At 42.4% G+C, this 15133-nt stretch overlaps 1 protein-coding gene across 1 annotated transcript in view; it reads left to right on the top strand.

Annotated features, from left to right (window-relative positions):
* Window positions 1–15133, top strand: part of FNDC1 (fibronectin type III domain containing 1) — a 130183-nt gene that overhangs the window by 43865 nt on the left and 71185 nt on the right. Inside the window, exons 2-3 of the mRNA XM_050949406.1 lie at window positions 8746–8952; window positions 12144–12242. Coding sequence (XP_050805363.1) covers window positions 8746–8952; window positions 12144–12242 — 306 coding nt within the window. The remainder of the gene's footprint in view (window positions 1–8745; window positions 8953–12143; window positions 12243–15133) is intronic.

The following is a 15133-nucleotide window of genomic DNA, read 5'->3' as shown; positions in this document are numbered from 1 at the left end:
TTTAGGAACTCACTTAATAGAAAACACTGGGATACTTTCCCCCACCATTACTAGAGACAGCGATAGAGAGCTGCTGTCAGAACACAGGAGTGGGGCATCAGTGGCTTCAGGCGTTTTAATCCTGGTTATGACTTTGAGGTTGAAATCCTGGCCCTATTGATGTCAATGAGAGTTTTACCATTGACTTCTGTGGAGCCAGCATCTCTCTCTGACTCTTTGTGACTGTGGGTAAGTTACTTAACCTCTTTAACCCTGTTCCCCAAGACATAAAATGGGATTATCTACAGGGTTGTTGTAAAGACTGATTGGTTAATGTTGTAACGGACTCTCCAAATGCTAAGTGTTTTAAAGTAAAAGTTTTCAATGGTGAGAGGAGGCCAAGCCAGTAGGTATTAAGATTGTGGATACTTTTAAAAGGGTTTTATCTTGCAATTGGAATTATCTTTAAAACTATCCATAGAAGAATAAGAGAGAAAACTTGGTGGGACTCTTCTTTCATTTACTGATTCATTTTGCTGGGTTAGAACTACTGCATTTCTGATCCTTCTGGTAGTTCAGAAGATCTAATCCACTTTAAGCCTTGTTCTGGAGGGCCGGCCTTGCATCCACCTCCTTTCCAGCAGAAGCAGGTCAGTCATGCCACTCTTTACAAGTTTGGGGGAGGAACTTTTGCAGTGTGGAAACACAATTCCCTACCCTGGCACTGAGTCCTCTGAGCCTCTGCAGCATAGGTAACAAGAGACTGGGATCAGCAGGGAAATCAGGTCTCGTGAATAGTAGTGCAGAACATTGCCACCTACCAAGCGGGCTGACCCAGGTACTTTTTTTTTTTAAAAGTAAATTCACATAAGGAGTGTTTTTTGTTTGTACAGTACTGCGGAGCACACCCATGACTCCACTATTATAGCGGTAGAGTTCATATTTAAGAGAGGTTGGACTCCAGCTAGCACTTGTTGCATTAGTATCCGATTCAACAGAAATATCTTGACTGTTTTGAGATCCCCTCATGCCCTATGCCCTGTCATGGTAGTTGCAATTGGTTGGAATGCCCTTATTCCCTTGTCTCTAGTGGTGAACTTGGTTGGGCAGGTTGCAGAACATTCTTGGTGGGATTCTCCTCAGCTCTGGATTTTGATCCTTCTTGCAGGCTGCCAATGCATGAATTTGGCAGCTTTTGAGTTGTGGTATAAGCTGCACTTGTCCTGTCTAGTTATTAAACTAGAAGGCAATTGATTGCAGTTAGGAAGCAGAGGAGTGGCTGGTTAAACCAAAAGGAGATTTACTGTGGGAGAGTGGTGAGTGAATCAAGCGGTTTGGTATTAATACCCATATTATTTGGTCTTTCATATTAGTTATTTTAACTTTTGCACAAGTGCCCTGATCCCATGTGATGAGCAGATAATCAATCAATCAACTGATCTTATTTGATAGCTGAAACTTTCTATTTTAATGAACAAATCATCCATTATTTGTACAATATAGACTGCAATGTATTTGTTTTATTTTGCAAGCATAAAAATAACCTCGATAATATTTCAGTTGTCAGCTGATGTTTACAGTCCTTTTTGATGAGTGTTTTCAATCAGTGTGTTGTTATGTGCTCATTATTACTAAATGACAGCAATTGATCTCTACTGGTTTTGTTACTTTACCCTTCCGCACATGGCAGTGTACTTAGATGCACTGATTTAAAACATGTATAGAAGGAGAGATATTCCAAGAGCTCTCTATCCGTTTCATGTGGATTGCTTTCAATTGTAGGAATATTTGCCACAGAACTCTTGCTAACTACCTGAAACTTTTGCAGCAGAATATCCAGTTTTCCAGCTCCACAATAATACCACATGGAATGAAAACACAGAAACGTTCTTGCTGACTAAGGAAGGGAAAGGCAAACACTGAATAGTAATTATCTCCTGTGGTGGTGCTAAATTGACAACTCCTGATATTTTTGTGGTATCTGACTATGATGGCTTGTTAATTTAATAGAATGTTTTGATTTGTAGGGTTCCCCCCACCCCCCACACAGCTAGAGTCAGTGCTTTTTTCTGTAGCTGATCATTTTACTTTACTTTCTTCGCTAAAGAATTTGTGTGATTTGGCAAATAAGACATGCCTCCTTGTGTGGCCATTGGAAGACATTGTAGGCTGCCTTAGACCTTGTGCTCTGGAGGAAGCTCATTAAATAAAGCTTTATCCCAGACAAAAACTCTGGAAAAATCAATAGGCATTTTGACTGTGAATGGATAAGACCAGGGCCTAAGTCAGGCCTGAATTCTTGGGGCCAAGATACAGCTTCCTGTACAGGCAGATAATGTGGGGTTTTCTTCTAAAAGAGCTTGTGAGGGAAATAATCTGTAGTGCTACTTGTGACTTAACTTTAATAAATACTTACATTTTTTTAATGGGCAGCTTCTCAGAAGATATCAGATTTCTGGATGCGTGCAGCTACTTCGGCTTTGCCACATCAGTAGTGCCCAACTACATGTCCAGAAAATGGTAGCAGTATTTAAAAGGCACAAAGGAAAGGAAAAAGGGGAGAGAGAGACTCAATCCCTCGCTCTACCAAGCAGCTCACCTAGGGTAGCCACTAGCACCAAAATTTTGAAAAAAAAAATTATTGGACATGAGAGGGGGTTCATAATTATGACTCCTTCTGATTTAGGACCTGATCCAAGCAGACTGAAGTCAATGAGTCTTTGATTGCTTTGTTGAAGGCCTGATTCAAAGCCCAGTGGGAACCATGCAGCTGAAACCCGTCTAAAATGTAAGATTAGATTTCTGTGGAAGAGTAGTGAACACGGAAACATCTCAGGTGCAATAAAAACGGCAGGCTCTGCAGTTTTCACATTGCTCTGACATGTTTTGTCTTTGGCAGTTCCAGTGTCATAGGGGGAAGTCATCTGGGAGAAGGAGACTGATAGCAGAAAGCATTGGCAACACCCCTCCACTCCAGGGCCCCACTGAGGTCAGCAATGCCCCAAAAGTGTGTAGTGTCATGGTTCATTTCAGGCCAGCCAGAGTGGTGGGGCGCATTGATTCAGCACATGGAATACCTAACTGTGACTTAAAGCTCCTGCCCTTCCTTATGGAGAATCCATTCCTGAGAAGGGAGGTGTTGTTTGCATCTCTTTGCATCACCTTTACTGAATCTGGCTTCTAATGTGTATTTCAGCGAACACCAGGCTGTCTTTTATTAGCTTCTCTTATTAATCTGCTCTCAGGAGCAGAGTGGATTTTTGCAAGCCCCAATTTGTAATGGATGAAACTCAAAATGCTCCATTTTGTTAGGTGTACAAAAAATTATTCCAGCTTTGTTTTGTCTTTTTCCATCCTTCATTTCCTGCCCTGCTCCTGTTCTTCTCTTTGCTTTTTCCCATCTCCACCACTTCTTTCACCCTTCCTCTGAACCAGATTCTCCACCTGCTTTCCCATTTTCATCTCACCGTAGTGTAAACATTTTCTGGTAAACTTCCTCTTCCTCTGTTTCAGTCTGTCACCTTCCCTCTGCCAAACAGAGAATTTTTTCCTTCCCTGGCCCACCCTCCTCTCTTCAGAACCCAAATTCTGCTGAGCTCTAAAGATGCTTTTGTGGAATGCTGCCTACACCAGTATTCCACAAAAATCTAACCTGTGGTCTCATTAGCAGCTCCAGCAGTCACTGTTGTGCTAGGCTGGCTTTCAGATCTTGCTAGCTCCAGGGTTTCGTTGGCATCAGGGGCACACAGTGTATTTTGGGGTCAGGAAGTTCTTGGAATGTGTTCACTTTGAAATCTGTAACTGAATCAATAGCTGTGGTGGGATGGCTTGTTGGTTTTGGAGGCTTGAGTGATTTTTAAAATATTGAGTTCCTCGTCTCTCCTATCCCCAGATACAACTGAATAGCTGAGGTGAATTCAGGATCTCGCTCAAATAGTGAGCTGTGCAATGACTTTGGTCCTGGGGAGTTACAGAGCCCCACAAGACTCCAGCTTTAGTCCTGTCCTAGGGAGTTTAGCTTCTCGTGACCAGGACTCATGTGCAGTTCAGTCCTGAGGCGTTCTGGCCCTTGGAGCTGCAAAGCCAACTAGCCTAGGAGAATCCAGCCTGCTAGCAGGTTTAGCAGGATTGGTGCTCAGGGTTCCTAGCCTTGAGTGCAGATACAAAAGCCAGCTGGGCTGGCACCTACAATTATCTGAACCCCTGTTTGTTCAAAAATGTTCGGTGTCCTTGACACCTTCAGATAATTGGGGTTGAACTGTGGCAACAAGAAATAGGTTATTAGTAAAATGGGGCAGACAGGCCGAAATCCCTGGAACTAGCATGAGGAATATCTTTTAAAGCTTGCAATGTCCTATTTTTAAAATCTCAATGAATGTCCTTCATTTAACATTAGAGCAGATACACTTCTTTTTGCCTAAAGCAACATTTGTTTTAAATAGAATACTTTCCATATGGCTTTCTGGCTGGCTTGGTTTCTTTTATACCCTTTGTCCCCTGGAACTCCTTATAGTAATTCCAGTTGGAAAGCTATGACACTAACTGGTGAAGAAAAAAATGATCCACTGTAGATTCCCTTCCTGCCACACTCAGCCAACAAGCTTCTCAAAGGTTTAATTACATTATTTAGCTAGTGTAAGCTCTTCTTAGTTGATTCAGTGAAGAAAAGCTTCAGCGATAATGTACATTTATTACAAAATAAAGGGGAAGAGGAGATTCAGGACTTGAATTTGCTAGATTTATAGTTCTGTATGACAGGACTGTAAATTAGCACTGGACAGTATATGCAGTCTGTAAATAATTTACCTTTGAAAATGGGTTATATGGTAAAACCTGTATTAAGTGACAAAGGAACAAGAAAAAGTGGTTGCTTGAGCAGGTAGCCTTTTAATGAGAGTGACTGAAAATGTTATTTGAAAAGTGAAAGGGAATCCCATAAATTAAATACTTATTTAATATAAAATTTGTTATTTTTTTAAGTAACACTTAGGACCAGATCCACTGCTATGCTCTGACCCATTTGCATTGTGCCAGCTTCTCAAAGCAGCTGTAAAGCTGGCTTAATTTGCTGGTTAATCTGGGTTTATATCTGCTTTGTGTTGAATGACTGGTGCAAAGAAACCAGAATGTAGAGGTGAATCTGGCCACACAAGTAAAAATATTTTAAAACTTTAACTTTATAAAATAATTGAACTATAAATACTTAAGAAAAACAGATTAAAAATGTCATCTGTACATATATGGCTGAACCATTGAACAGTTGGTCAGTTATATAATAGTTACGTCAAATCAAAAGGCGTTTCATCATAAAAACTAAAAGCAATACACAGAACTCTGCAAAGTGCACAATGCCCTGTGCCCTGAAGCCGTGTCCGTCATCTAGCATGTGCTTTAGGAGCACTGAAATCCAAACCTTTTCAGGTGGTCTGCTAGGAGAGCTCTGTGACCAGGTCTAGGCAGTCTCTGGTCGCACTGGAAAAGTGATCCCTTGCAAGTGATAATTTAACTTTGGGAAATGATTGAGATACCTTAGGTGGTTGCTTAGGGCAGATGATTGCTTAATAAAGATTCCCAGAGGGAATGAACAGAACAGGTAATCATCAAGTGATCCATTCCTTGTCGCCCATTCTGAGCTTCTAGCAAACAGGTTGGGGATGCCATCCCTGCCCATCTTGGCTAATAGCCATTGATGGATCTATCCTCCATGAATTTATCTAGTTCTTTTTTTTTGAACTCTGTTATAATCTTGGCCTTCACAATATTCTCTGGCAAAGAATTCCACAGGCTGGCTGTGTGTTGTGTGAAAAAATACTTCCTTTTGTTTATTTTAAACCTGCTGCCTATTAATTTCATTTGGTGATCCCTAGTTCTTGTGTTATGAGAAGGAATAAATAACACTTCCTTATTTACTTTCTCCACACCTGTCATGATTTTATAGACCTCTATCATATCCTCCGTTAGTTGTCTCTTTTCCAAGCTGAAAAGTCTGAGTCTTATTAATTTCTCTTCATACGGAAGTCGTTCCATCCCCCTAATCATTTTTGTTGCCCTTTTCTGAACCTTTTCCAATTCCAATATATCTTTTTCGAGATAGGACGACCACATCTGCATGCAGTATTCAAGATGTGGGCGTACCATGGATTTATATAGAGGCAATATGATGTTTTCTGTCTTATTATCTATCCCTTTCTTAATAATTCCCAACGTTCTGTTCACTTTTTTGACTGCCACTGCACGTTGAGTGGATGTTTTCAAAGAACTATTCACAGTGACTCCAAGATCTCTTTCCCGAGTGGTAACAGCTAATTTAAACCCCATCGTTTTATATGTATAGTTGGGATTATGTTTTCCAATGTGTATTACTTTGCATTTATCAACACTGAATTTCATCTGCCATTTTGTTGCCCAGTCACCCAGTTTTGAGAGATCCTTTTGTAGCTCTTCTCAGTCTGCTTAGGACTTAACCATGTTGAGTAGTTTTGTATCAACTGCAAATTTTACCACCTCTCTGTTTAAACGTTTTTCCAGATCATTTATTAATATGTTGAATAGGACTGGTCCCAGTACAGACCCCTGGGGGACACTACTATTTATCTCTCTCCATTCTGAAAACTGACCATTTATTCCTAACCTTTGTTTCCTATCTTTTAACCAGTTACCAATCCATGAGAGAATCTTCCCTTTTATCCCATGACAGCTTACTTTGCTTAAGAGCCTTTGGTGAGGGACCTTGTCAAAGGCTTTCTGAAAATCTAAGTACACTATATCCACTGGATCCTCCTTGTCCACATGCTTGTTGACCCCCTCAAAGAATTCTAGTAGATTGGTGAGGCACGATTTCCCTTTACAAAAACCATGTTGACTCTTTCCCAACAAATTATGCTAATCTATGTGTCTGACAATTTTGTTCTTTACTATAGTTTCAACCAGTTTGTCAGGTACTGAAGTCAGGCTTACTAGCCTGTAATTGCTGGGATCACCTCTAGAGCCCTTTTAAAAAATTGGTGTCATATTACCTATCCTCCACTCATTTGGTGCAGAAGCTGATTTAAATGATAGGTTACAGACTACAGTTAGTAATCATTCATAGTTGACCCTTGGATATGTGAATAGCAACTCTGAGGCCCTGATTCAGGAAAGCATTTAAGCATGTTACTTAACTTTAAGCAGTATTTAAGTCCTATTAGTTCCAATTTGACTTAGGTACATGCTTAAAGTTAAGTATGTGCTTACATGCATCCCTGCATAGGGATATTTTCTTGAAGTGGTGCCAAAAGTAGGCATGCTTAGTCCCTCCAACTGGGGACATTTGGATCCAGACGGACAAATTCTCTTTGCTGTTGCCTCAACCCTGAGCTCAGTGAAGTTTTGCAGGTGTAATTGAAAGGAAAGTTGCTCCTATGGCCTAGAGTGAAAGCAAAATTAAGGAGAGAACTTGCTTTATCTGCAGGGTGTCTATTACATACTCTCTAATCTTTATTGATTGATTGATATTTTTCAAATTTAGTTTTTGCATTGCAATAGCATCAAGGAGTCCCAGTCAGCATCTGAATCAGAACTGGAGCCCCATGGTGCTGGTGCAATCGCATCAGCTAAAGTTTTACACATCTTTCTTCTTCCGGTATTTTTTTTACCTCGCAACTTTCTAACTTTTAGCAAAATGCCAAAAGCCACAGGAGCGTGATGACCCAGAGCCCAGAAAAGACAGTCTAATCCTCTTCTGAAACTTTATGTAGGCAGTGGCATTTCCTTTAGAATAACTTGATCTCACAGAGGAAATGTGCCATCTAATGAGTGTACCTGCTCTCTGAATGGTGCTAGCAGGGATTAAAATAAAGGGAAATGGGAGGGAACACAGATCCATCTTCTCTCCCTGGTTTGGGTAAGCAGCACTCCTTCCTGGCTGGTGCAGTGAGAGAAACAGTAGGGGGAGCTATCTACTTTTACCATTGCGTACTTGTTAGCATGATACCATGTATATTTAAATTGGGAACTGGCACAAAAAAAGAAGGTAATGCCATTGGAATGAGTGACTTAGTTGCTCAAGCAGTAGTCATATAAATATGGTTTCTTAAGAGGAAAGTTTCTGACTTATTAGAAATATCAACTACAAATGATTTTTATAAAGTACCAGTTGTGGTGTTAGCTGCATGAGTGATCATATAAAGTAAGTTTGTAATTTTGAACTTTAGAAGTCAAGAGTTAAGGCACATGTAAGAAAGCACGGTTAAGAAGCTGTAGGTGACCAGAGTTACAACTGATTGTACTGGAGAGCAGAAACTGCTTTCAGTGTACATAGTTTTCTATAGGAAAGTAATAAATAGTGTCATATTTCTGTACTATATTTTATATTGACCTGTAATATTTGCCAGAAAATAATGTACTTATGTGCCTGAAGCCATAGGGGGGGTGGGAGGGGAAGGGAAAAGATGAAACAAGATTTGTCAGACATCCAAGATTTTTGGCAGGAATACTTGCAATATGATATATTTTCATTTTGGATGTCTTACACCATTTTGTCTGAAGTGTCTGGGAAAAATGTATTGTGTTGTACTCCACTCTTGGAGAACATGTTTCTATTGAGGTTGGATTTATCACAAAATTAAAAAGAGCTATAAACAGATTTTGATGTTATTTTATGGCTAAACAGACAACAGACAACAACTACTGCCATATACTACAAACAGACAACAACTACTGCCATATACGACAAATGCATAATAGTAATATGGTGTTTTTGTGTGTTTTCTTGCTTGTTTTTTGAAGAGAAGGAAGTGCCAAACAAACCTTTGAGAGTGCGTGTCCGATCTCCAGGCAATAAGTTATCTGTCCGATGGAAGCTACCCCAGGCCTCAGGCCTCAGGAATCCACGCAGACCTCACGGCTACCTCTTGGGCTATGGGGAAAGCAGCCGGAAGATGAGTTATGTTCCTCTGCAAAAACATGAACGAAGCCAGGAAGCTAAGAAACTAGGTGAGCTGAATTTCCATGCTATGGGTCTAGCTTAGTTGGGGCAAGGCTAGCCTGGGGCATCAGCTCATCAGTTTGGTTTCTGTTCCTTTTGTTGCATCTACAGTACTGTAGTGTGCTGTTCTGTTCAGATGTACCTTACAGTGATAGACTCAAGGAGATCAATCTATTTAGTTTAACAAAGAGAAGGTTAAGGGGCGACTTGATCACAGTCTATAAGTACTTACAAGGTGATAATGGGCTCTGCAATCTAACAGGCAAAGGTATAATGAGATCCAGTGACTGGAAGATGAAGCTAGACAAATACAGACTGGAAATGTGTATATTTTTAACAGTGCTCAAGGATCAGAGGCCATATCTTCGTAGTTTAAATGACAATGCCAAACATGCTGATGCACACTGTTAGGGATGGACGCTGCACAATGTGGAATGTGCACATGTAAGCACAAGGTAAAAGATGATGGCCAGGACAGAAAATGCAGCAGAACCCGATACTGCATTAAAGAGAGCAGTTCAGGCAGGTAGTCATCAAGTTATTCCTGCCTAGTAAAAGTAAGGCCAAAGAAGAGAGTGCATAGTTAAGTCTCTCTTTTGCATTCTGAGGACCACTTAAACCCATACTTCCTCATTCTCTGCTCACACCCCTGTACTCATCAGAGGAATTGGGTGGGTGCTCAGTGGGGATGAGACATGTTTTCCCCCCATTGGAGGTGACTATGCCAAGTGCGTAATGTTGCTGGGCTCATATATGGCCTCCACTTCTGGCAACACTACAGCACAACAACCTTGTGCTTCCTGCTGCACTTTGCCTAAGCACTTGAAGGCTCGAGACCATTTGAGTCAATGAAGTACGAGCAGGCTGTTAATTTCAGAGCTACTGTATTTAATATAACAACAAATGAATTATTAAGACATGCTAGGGGTGACAAGGTGTCTGGTTTTTGATCGGAACACCTGGTCGAAAAGGAGCTCTGGTGGCTCCGGTAAGCATCCCCGACCGGGCCGTTAAAAGTCTGGTTGGCAGTGCTGCAAGGCTAAGGCAGGCTAGTCCCTACCTGTCCTGGTACTGCACTGCGCCCCAGATGTGGCCAGAAGGTCTGGCTCCTACGCGGGAGGACCACGGGGCTCCATGCGCTGTCCCTGCCCCCAGCATCAGCTCTGCACTCCCCTTGGCTGGGAACCTGCCAATGGGAGCTGGGGGCGATGCCTGTGGGTGAGAGCAGAGAGTGGAGCCTCCTGCTCCCCCCATGCCTAGGCACTGGACCTGCTGGCTGCTTCTGAGGTGCATGCAACATGGTGTGCCAGGACAGGCAGGCAGCCTGCCTTAGCCCCACTGTGCTGCTGACCAGGAGCATCACAAGGTAAGCCGATGCCCCAACCCCGAGCCCCAACCCCCTGTTGTAGCCCTGAGCCCCCCCAAACCTGGAGCCCCCTCTCACACCCCAAACCCCCTATACCTGACCCCACTCCAGGGCCCACACCCCAGCCCAGAACCCTCACCTCCTCCTGCACCCCAACCCCCAGCCCCAGCCAGAAACCCCTCCCACACCCTGAACCCCCCATTCCCAGCTCCACCCCAGAGCCCTCAATCCCTTCTGCACCCCAGCCCCACCCCAGAGCCAGCACCCCCAGCCCAAACCCTCACCTCCTCTCACACCTCAACCCCCTGCCTCAACCCACAGTCCCCTCCCACACTCCAAATCCCTTGGCCTCACCCCCGCAGCCTGGAGCCCCCTCCCACGCCCCAAACCCCTCATCCTCGGCCCCACTCCAGAGCCCACACCCCCAGTTGGAGCCCTCACCCCTTCCTGCACCCCAACTCTCTGCCTCAGCCCAGTGAGAGTGAGTGATGGTGTGGGAAAGCGAGCCACCTAGGAAGAGGGAATGTAGTGAGTGGTGGGCAGGGCCTTGGGGAAGGTGCAGGTCGGTAGGCAGGGCCTCGGGGAAGGGGTGGTGCTAGGGTGTTCTGTTTTGTGCAATTAGAAAGTTGGCAACTCTAAGACACACTTATTGACTTCCAACATGGGGCAAGTGATCCACATCGTAGCACAGAACTGCTTAAACATCAAGGGATGAGTTTTAGGTCCAGATTCAGCAAGATTCTTAAGAATGTGTCTAACTTTAACCCTGTGAGTAACCCCACTGAAGTCAGACTTAAAGTTAGGCATGGCCTCAAGTACCTTGCTGAATCAAGACATTAATTAGTAGGTAATATTTATCATGGAAGGCAAGATCCTTCTTACTATACTGAGTCAACAAGGGAGTGGAGCAGGGCTGACTGTGTGGAAGTTTCCTGAGTCATCCTGCTGGCATAGGCCAAATAATTCAGAGAGGTAAGGAGTACACTCCACAGCAAACTTTACTGCTTACTGCATCAGAGGACTCAAAGTTGCTAACACTAAACTAAACTGGCTCTTTATGAAGAGAACTATTTGCAGGGCCATTGCGATTCTAGCTAGCATTCTAGCCATGTGCACACACAGTGACTTCCTTATCCTTCCTCCAAACTCTTCCCTCCTGCACCTGTGCTCCTCCCTCCAAGTTCTGTGCAAGTCCCTCCTGAAGCCCAGCAAGCTGGTTTGGAATCCTGTGGAGCTGCTGCTGGGATGAGATGTGTGTGGGAGAAGCTCCCTGTGCTCTCTATCTCTATCACACATCAATATACCTAAGGGTAAATATCATCCTGCATTGTTCAGGGGCAATATCAACTGAAGTCGTTGGGATTTTTTTCATTAACTCGGTGAACACTGGATCAGGCAGTAAATAATGATGAAAAATGCTATGTAGTGTTTTAAATTGCAGCATTTGTCTTTCACTGCCTTTATTCTACAAGACAGCTGCCATTGAGAGAGAGAGAGAGAATGAGCAAATAATATTTTTAAAGTAATTGGAAATTTTTCAGGAGAAAGTAAAAAACAAACAAATTTCAGATTATGGGATTTATGCTACACTGTTTCATGTTATAGATAGTGTACTTGCCTCTAAAATGCCGTCATTGTGCATATGAAAACCTCTAGATGTAAATGCTAACGATTTCCAAGTTACCTCTCAAGGAAACTGATTTTCCCTCCTCTAGAGATAGAATTTCCCTAATAAAAATGTGACAAGATGTCTGCTTGACAATATTGAAACATTGTTTACTATTGCTGTGGAAAAGATTATAGAAAAGTCTCTGTGCTTTTTCTCACATGTAGCATCTGAATCGGTTTATGTGGTTTCACTGCAATCAAGGAATTCCCAAGGACAGAGTCAGCCAGTCTATAGTGCAGCTTTAACCAAGAGAAAGGTCTCAGGTATGTTGTTTTCATATTTACAGGCAAGTTGTGGAGCCATGTGTATAAAAAGTGAAATATATGCTGCTTTGTGACTATAGACTGGGACAAGAGCTGTCTCTTACTAGATTTTTTGTACAGTACCTAACACACTGGGGCACTGATCCTGGCTGATGTCTCTGGTTGCTCCTGTAATTCAATTAGTAAAAAATTACAATAGAATAGATTTGTTCATAATGGACTCAATAGATTTGTGCCTAAAGGAGTGCAGCCAGTGGCAAAGCTCCTAGTGACTATAAGAGAAAGAGGGGTGGGCCCATTGAGGATCCAGGCCCACATTTTCAGGCTTGAGTGCCTGAATATAAACATCTCTGTTAGTTCCCTGATTTTGAGAGGGGGTAGGTATCTGCAGCTTCCCCGTCTTCCCTGGAAATGAGGTAGTGCACACCTGTGTACTGTAACTGAGGTTAGAAATGAACTCGTGGCTTTAAGTCATCAACATGGCCGGGCATTTTTCTCACCACATCTGTCATAAACAGATAGCTAAGGGTTAATGTCTCTTTCACCTGAAGCACCTGACCAGAGGACCAATCAGGAAACCGGATTTTTTCAACTCTGGGTGGAGGGAAGTTTGTGTCTGAGTCTTTGTTTTCTGTCTGCCTGCTTTCTCTGAGCTTTGGAGAAGTAGTTTCTGTTTTCTAATCTTCTGTTTCTAAGTGTAAGGACAAAGAGATCAGATAGTAAGTTATATGGTTTCTTTTCTTTGGTATTTGCATGAATATAAGTGCTGGAGTGCTTTGATTTGTATTCTTTTTGAATAAGGCTGTTTATTCAATATTCTTTTAAGCAATTGACCCTGTATTTTGTCACCTTAATACAGAGAGACCATTTGTATGTATTTTTCCTTTCTTTTTTATATAAAGCTTTCTTTTAAGACCTGTTGGAGTTTTCTTTTCTGGGAAATTTCAGGGAAATTGAGTCTGTACTCACCAGGGAATTGGTGGGAGGAAGAAATCAGGGGGAGATCTGTGTGTGTTGAATTTGCTAGCCTGATTGTGCATTTCCTCTGGGTGAAGAGGAAAGTGCTTTTGTTTCCAGGACTGGGAACGGAGAGGGGGAGTCACTCTGTTTGGATTCACAGAGCTTGTGTCTGTGTATCTCTCCAGGAGCACCTGGAGGGGGGGAAGGGAAAAAGGATTATTTCCCTTTGTTGTGAGACTCAAGGGATTTGGGTCTTGGGGTCCCCAGGGAAGGTTTTTCAGGGGGACCAGAGTGTCCCAAAACACTCTAAATTTTTGGGTGGTGGCAGCAAGTACCAGGTCCAAGCTGGTAACTAAGCTTGGAGGTTTTCATGCTAACCCCCATATTTTGGACGCTAAGGTCCAAATCTGGGACTAAGGTTATGATAACATCATAGCACAGTTAGAGTATGCTGGGGGTAGAAGACCATTTTAGATGTTTTAACTGGGTGATGAAATTAACTGTTCCTGATCTGGACACTATGTTATATTGGTGCCATGGCTCAGGCTTCTCCTTGGAAGGTCACATCATCAATCTGTCATGCTAATTTTTTCCATTTTAAAATCACACCTTGTAGAGAAATTACATGGTTTTCATTAGTCATTCTGTATCTTGTTTCAATATGATGCTTCCGTTAAACAGAGATGGCTGAAAATCCACTTTCTAATGGGAAAAAAAAATTCTTGCTTCTTTTAAATAGTGGTTGTTAGGCTTGGAAAAACCCCATTGTCCAACCAAAATTTGCTCTTGATAAGTAAAATATAATTACTTATTGTCTACAGACAAGCCATTGTTTTACACTGGCACTAAGCATGTTAACCATAACACACAGGGATAGAGTTTCATCCAAAGCCCGTTGAAGGTATTGGAAGTTTTTCAGTGGATTTCAATGGGCTTTGACTCAGGCCCTTGGTGCACGTTCCTCCCTGAGGCTAGCCTCAATAACTGTAATACTCTTCTACTCACAGTATAAGGAGTTCTCCTGCTCAGAAGCAGGAGCTTGTACTTTTGGTGTTGAAAGGCCTAGCTTCAATCCCCATGGAAAGTGGGGTGTGTGTCTGCATAGATGTGGCCATGATTTGTTACTGACTGATTGGCGCATCATGCTGAGACTGAAAAGTGGTTCCCTGTTTCAGGTTTGTTGTTAATGAAACTGAACACACAAGACAGCCAGATGTATCCTACATTGAACTTAAGGGAGAGTGCACAGTGCAAATGAGTAGGCCGTCTCTGAAATGCAGTGGGAAGTACAACTGCTACTCAGTGGCATTTACAAGGAAACTGAAGCTGATGGCCATTTTTCAGTTCTGACCCTCAGGATGGCTGACATTATAAAGGCAGTTCTGAACAGATTGGCCTTCCTGTCCATAAGGGAGGAAACTGTGGATCAGTTGAATTTAAAAAGAATAAAACTCATTTTAGCTGCAAAGCTTTACAAAGTGAGGCAGTGTGCTCTAGCAGATAGCACACTGAGCCAGGAAACCTGGGTTCAGTTCCTACTCTGTTGCTGCCCTGCTGGGTAACATTGGGCAAAATATTTCTCCTGCATATGCCTCAATTTCCCGATCGATATAATGGTGGGTGATGATACTGCTCTCCTTTGTAAAAACACTTGGAGATCTACTGATGAAAAGTGCTATATAAAAGCTAGATACTATCATATTGGGATAATCATATTTTCATTTTGAATAACCAAATTTGAGATCTCGCTGGTCCTTGGATAAGATATTTAAACAAACAAACACACAACCAGCCTAGCTAGTCAGAAATACCAGCGTAGCAGTGAAGTGTTATTGAAAAAGTACACCGTAAAATGTGAAGCGGGGGTGAGAAATCCAATTTTACTGCATTAATGTTTGTATTCACACTGATATTAATAAAGGATTAAATCC

This window comes from Gopherus flavomarginatus, chromosome 4 (assembly GCF_025201925.1).
Source record: "Gopherus flavomarginatus isolate rGopFla2 chromosome 4, rGopFla2.mat.asm, whole genome shotgun sequence".
NCBI classification, from domain to species: Eukaryota; Metazoa; Chordata; order Testudines; family Testudinidae; genus Gopherus; species Gopherus flavomarginatus.
Note: the sequence above shows the minus strand (reverse complement) of the source record. Positions and strands in the feature narration are given on the sequence as shown.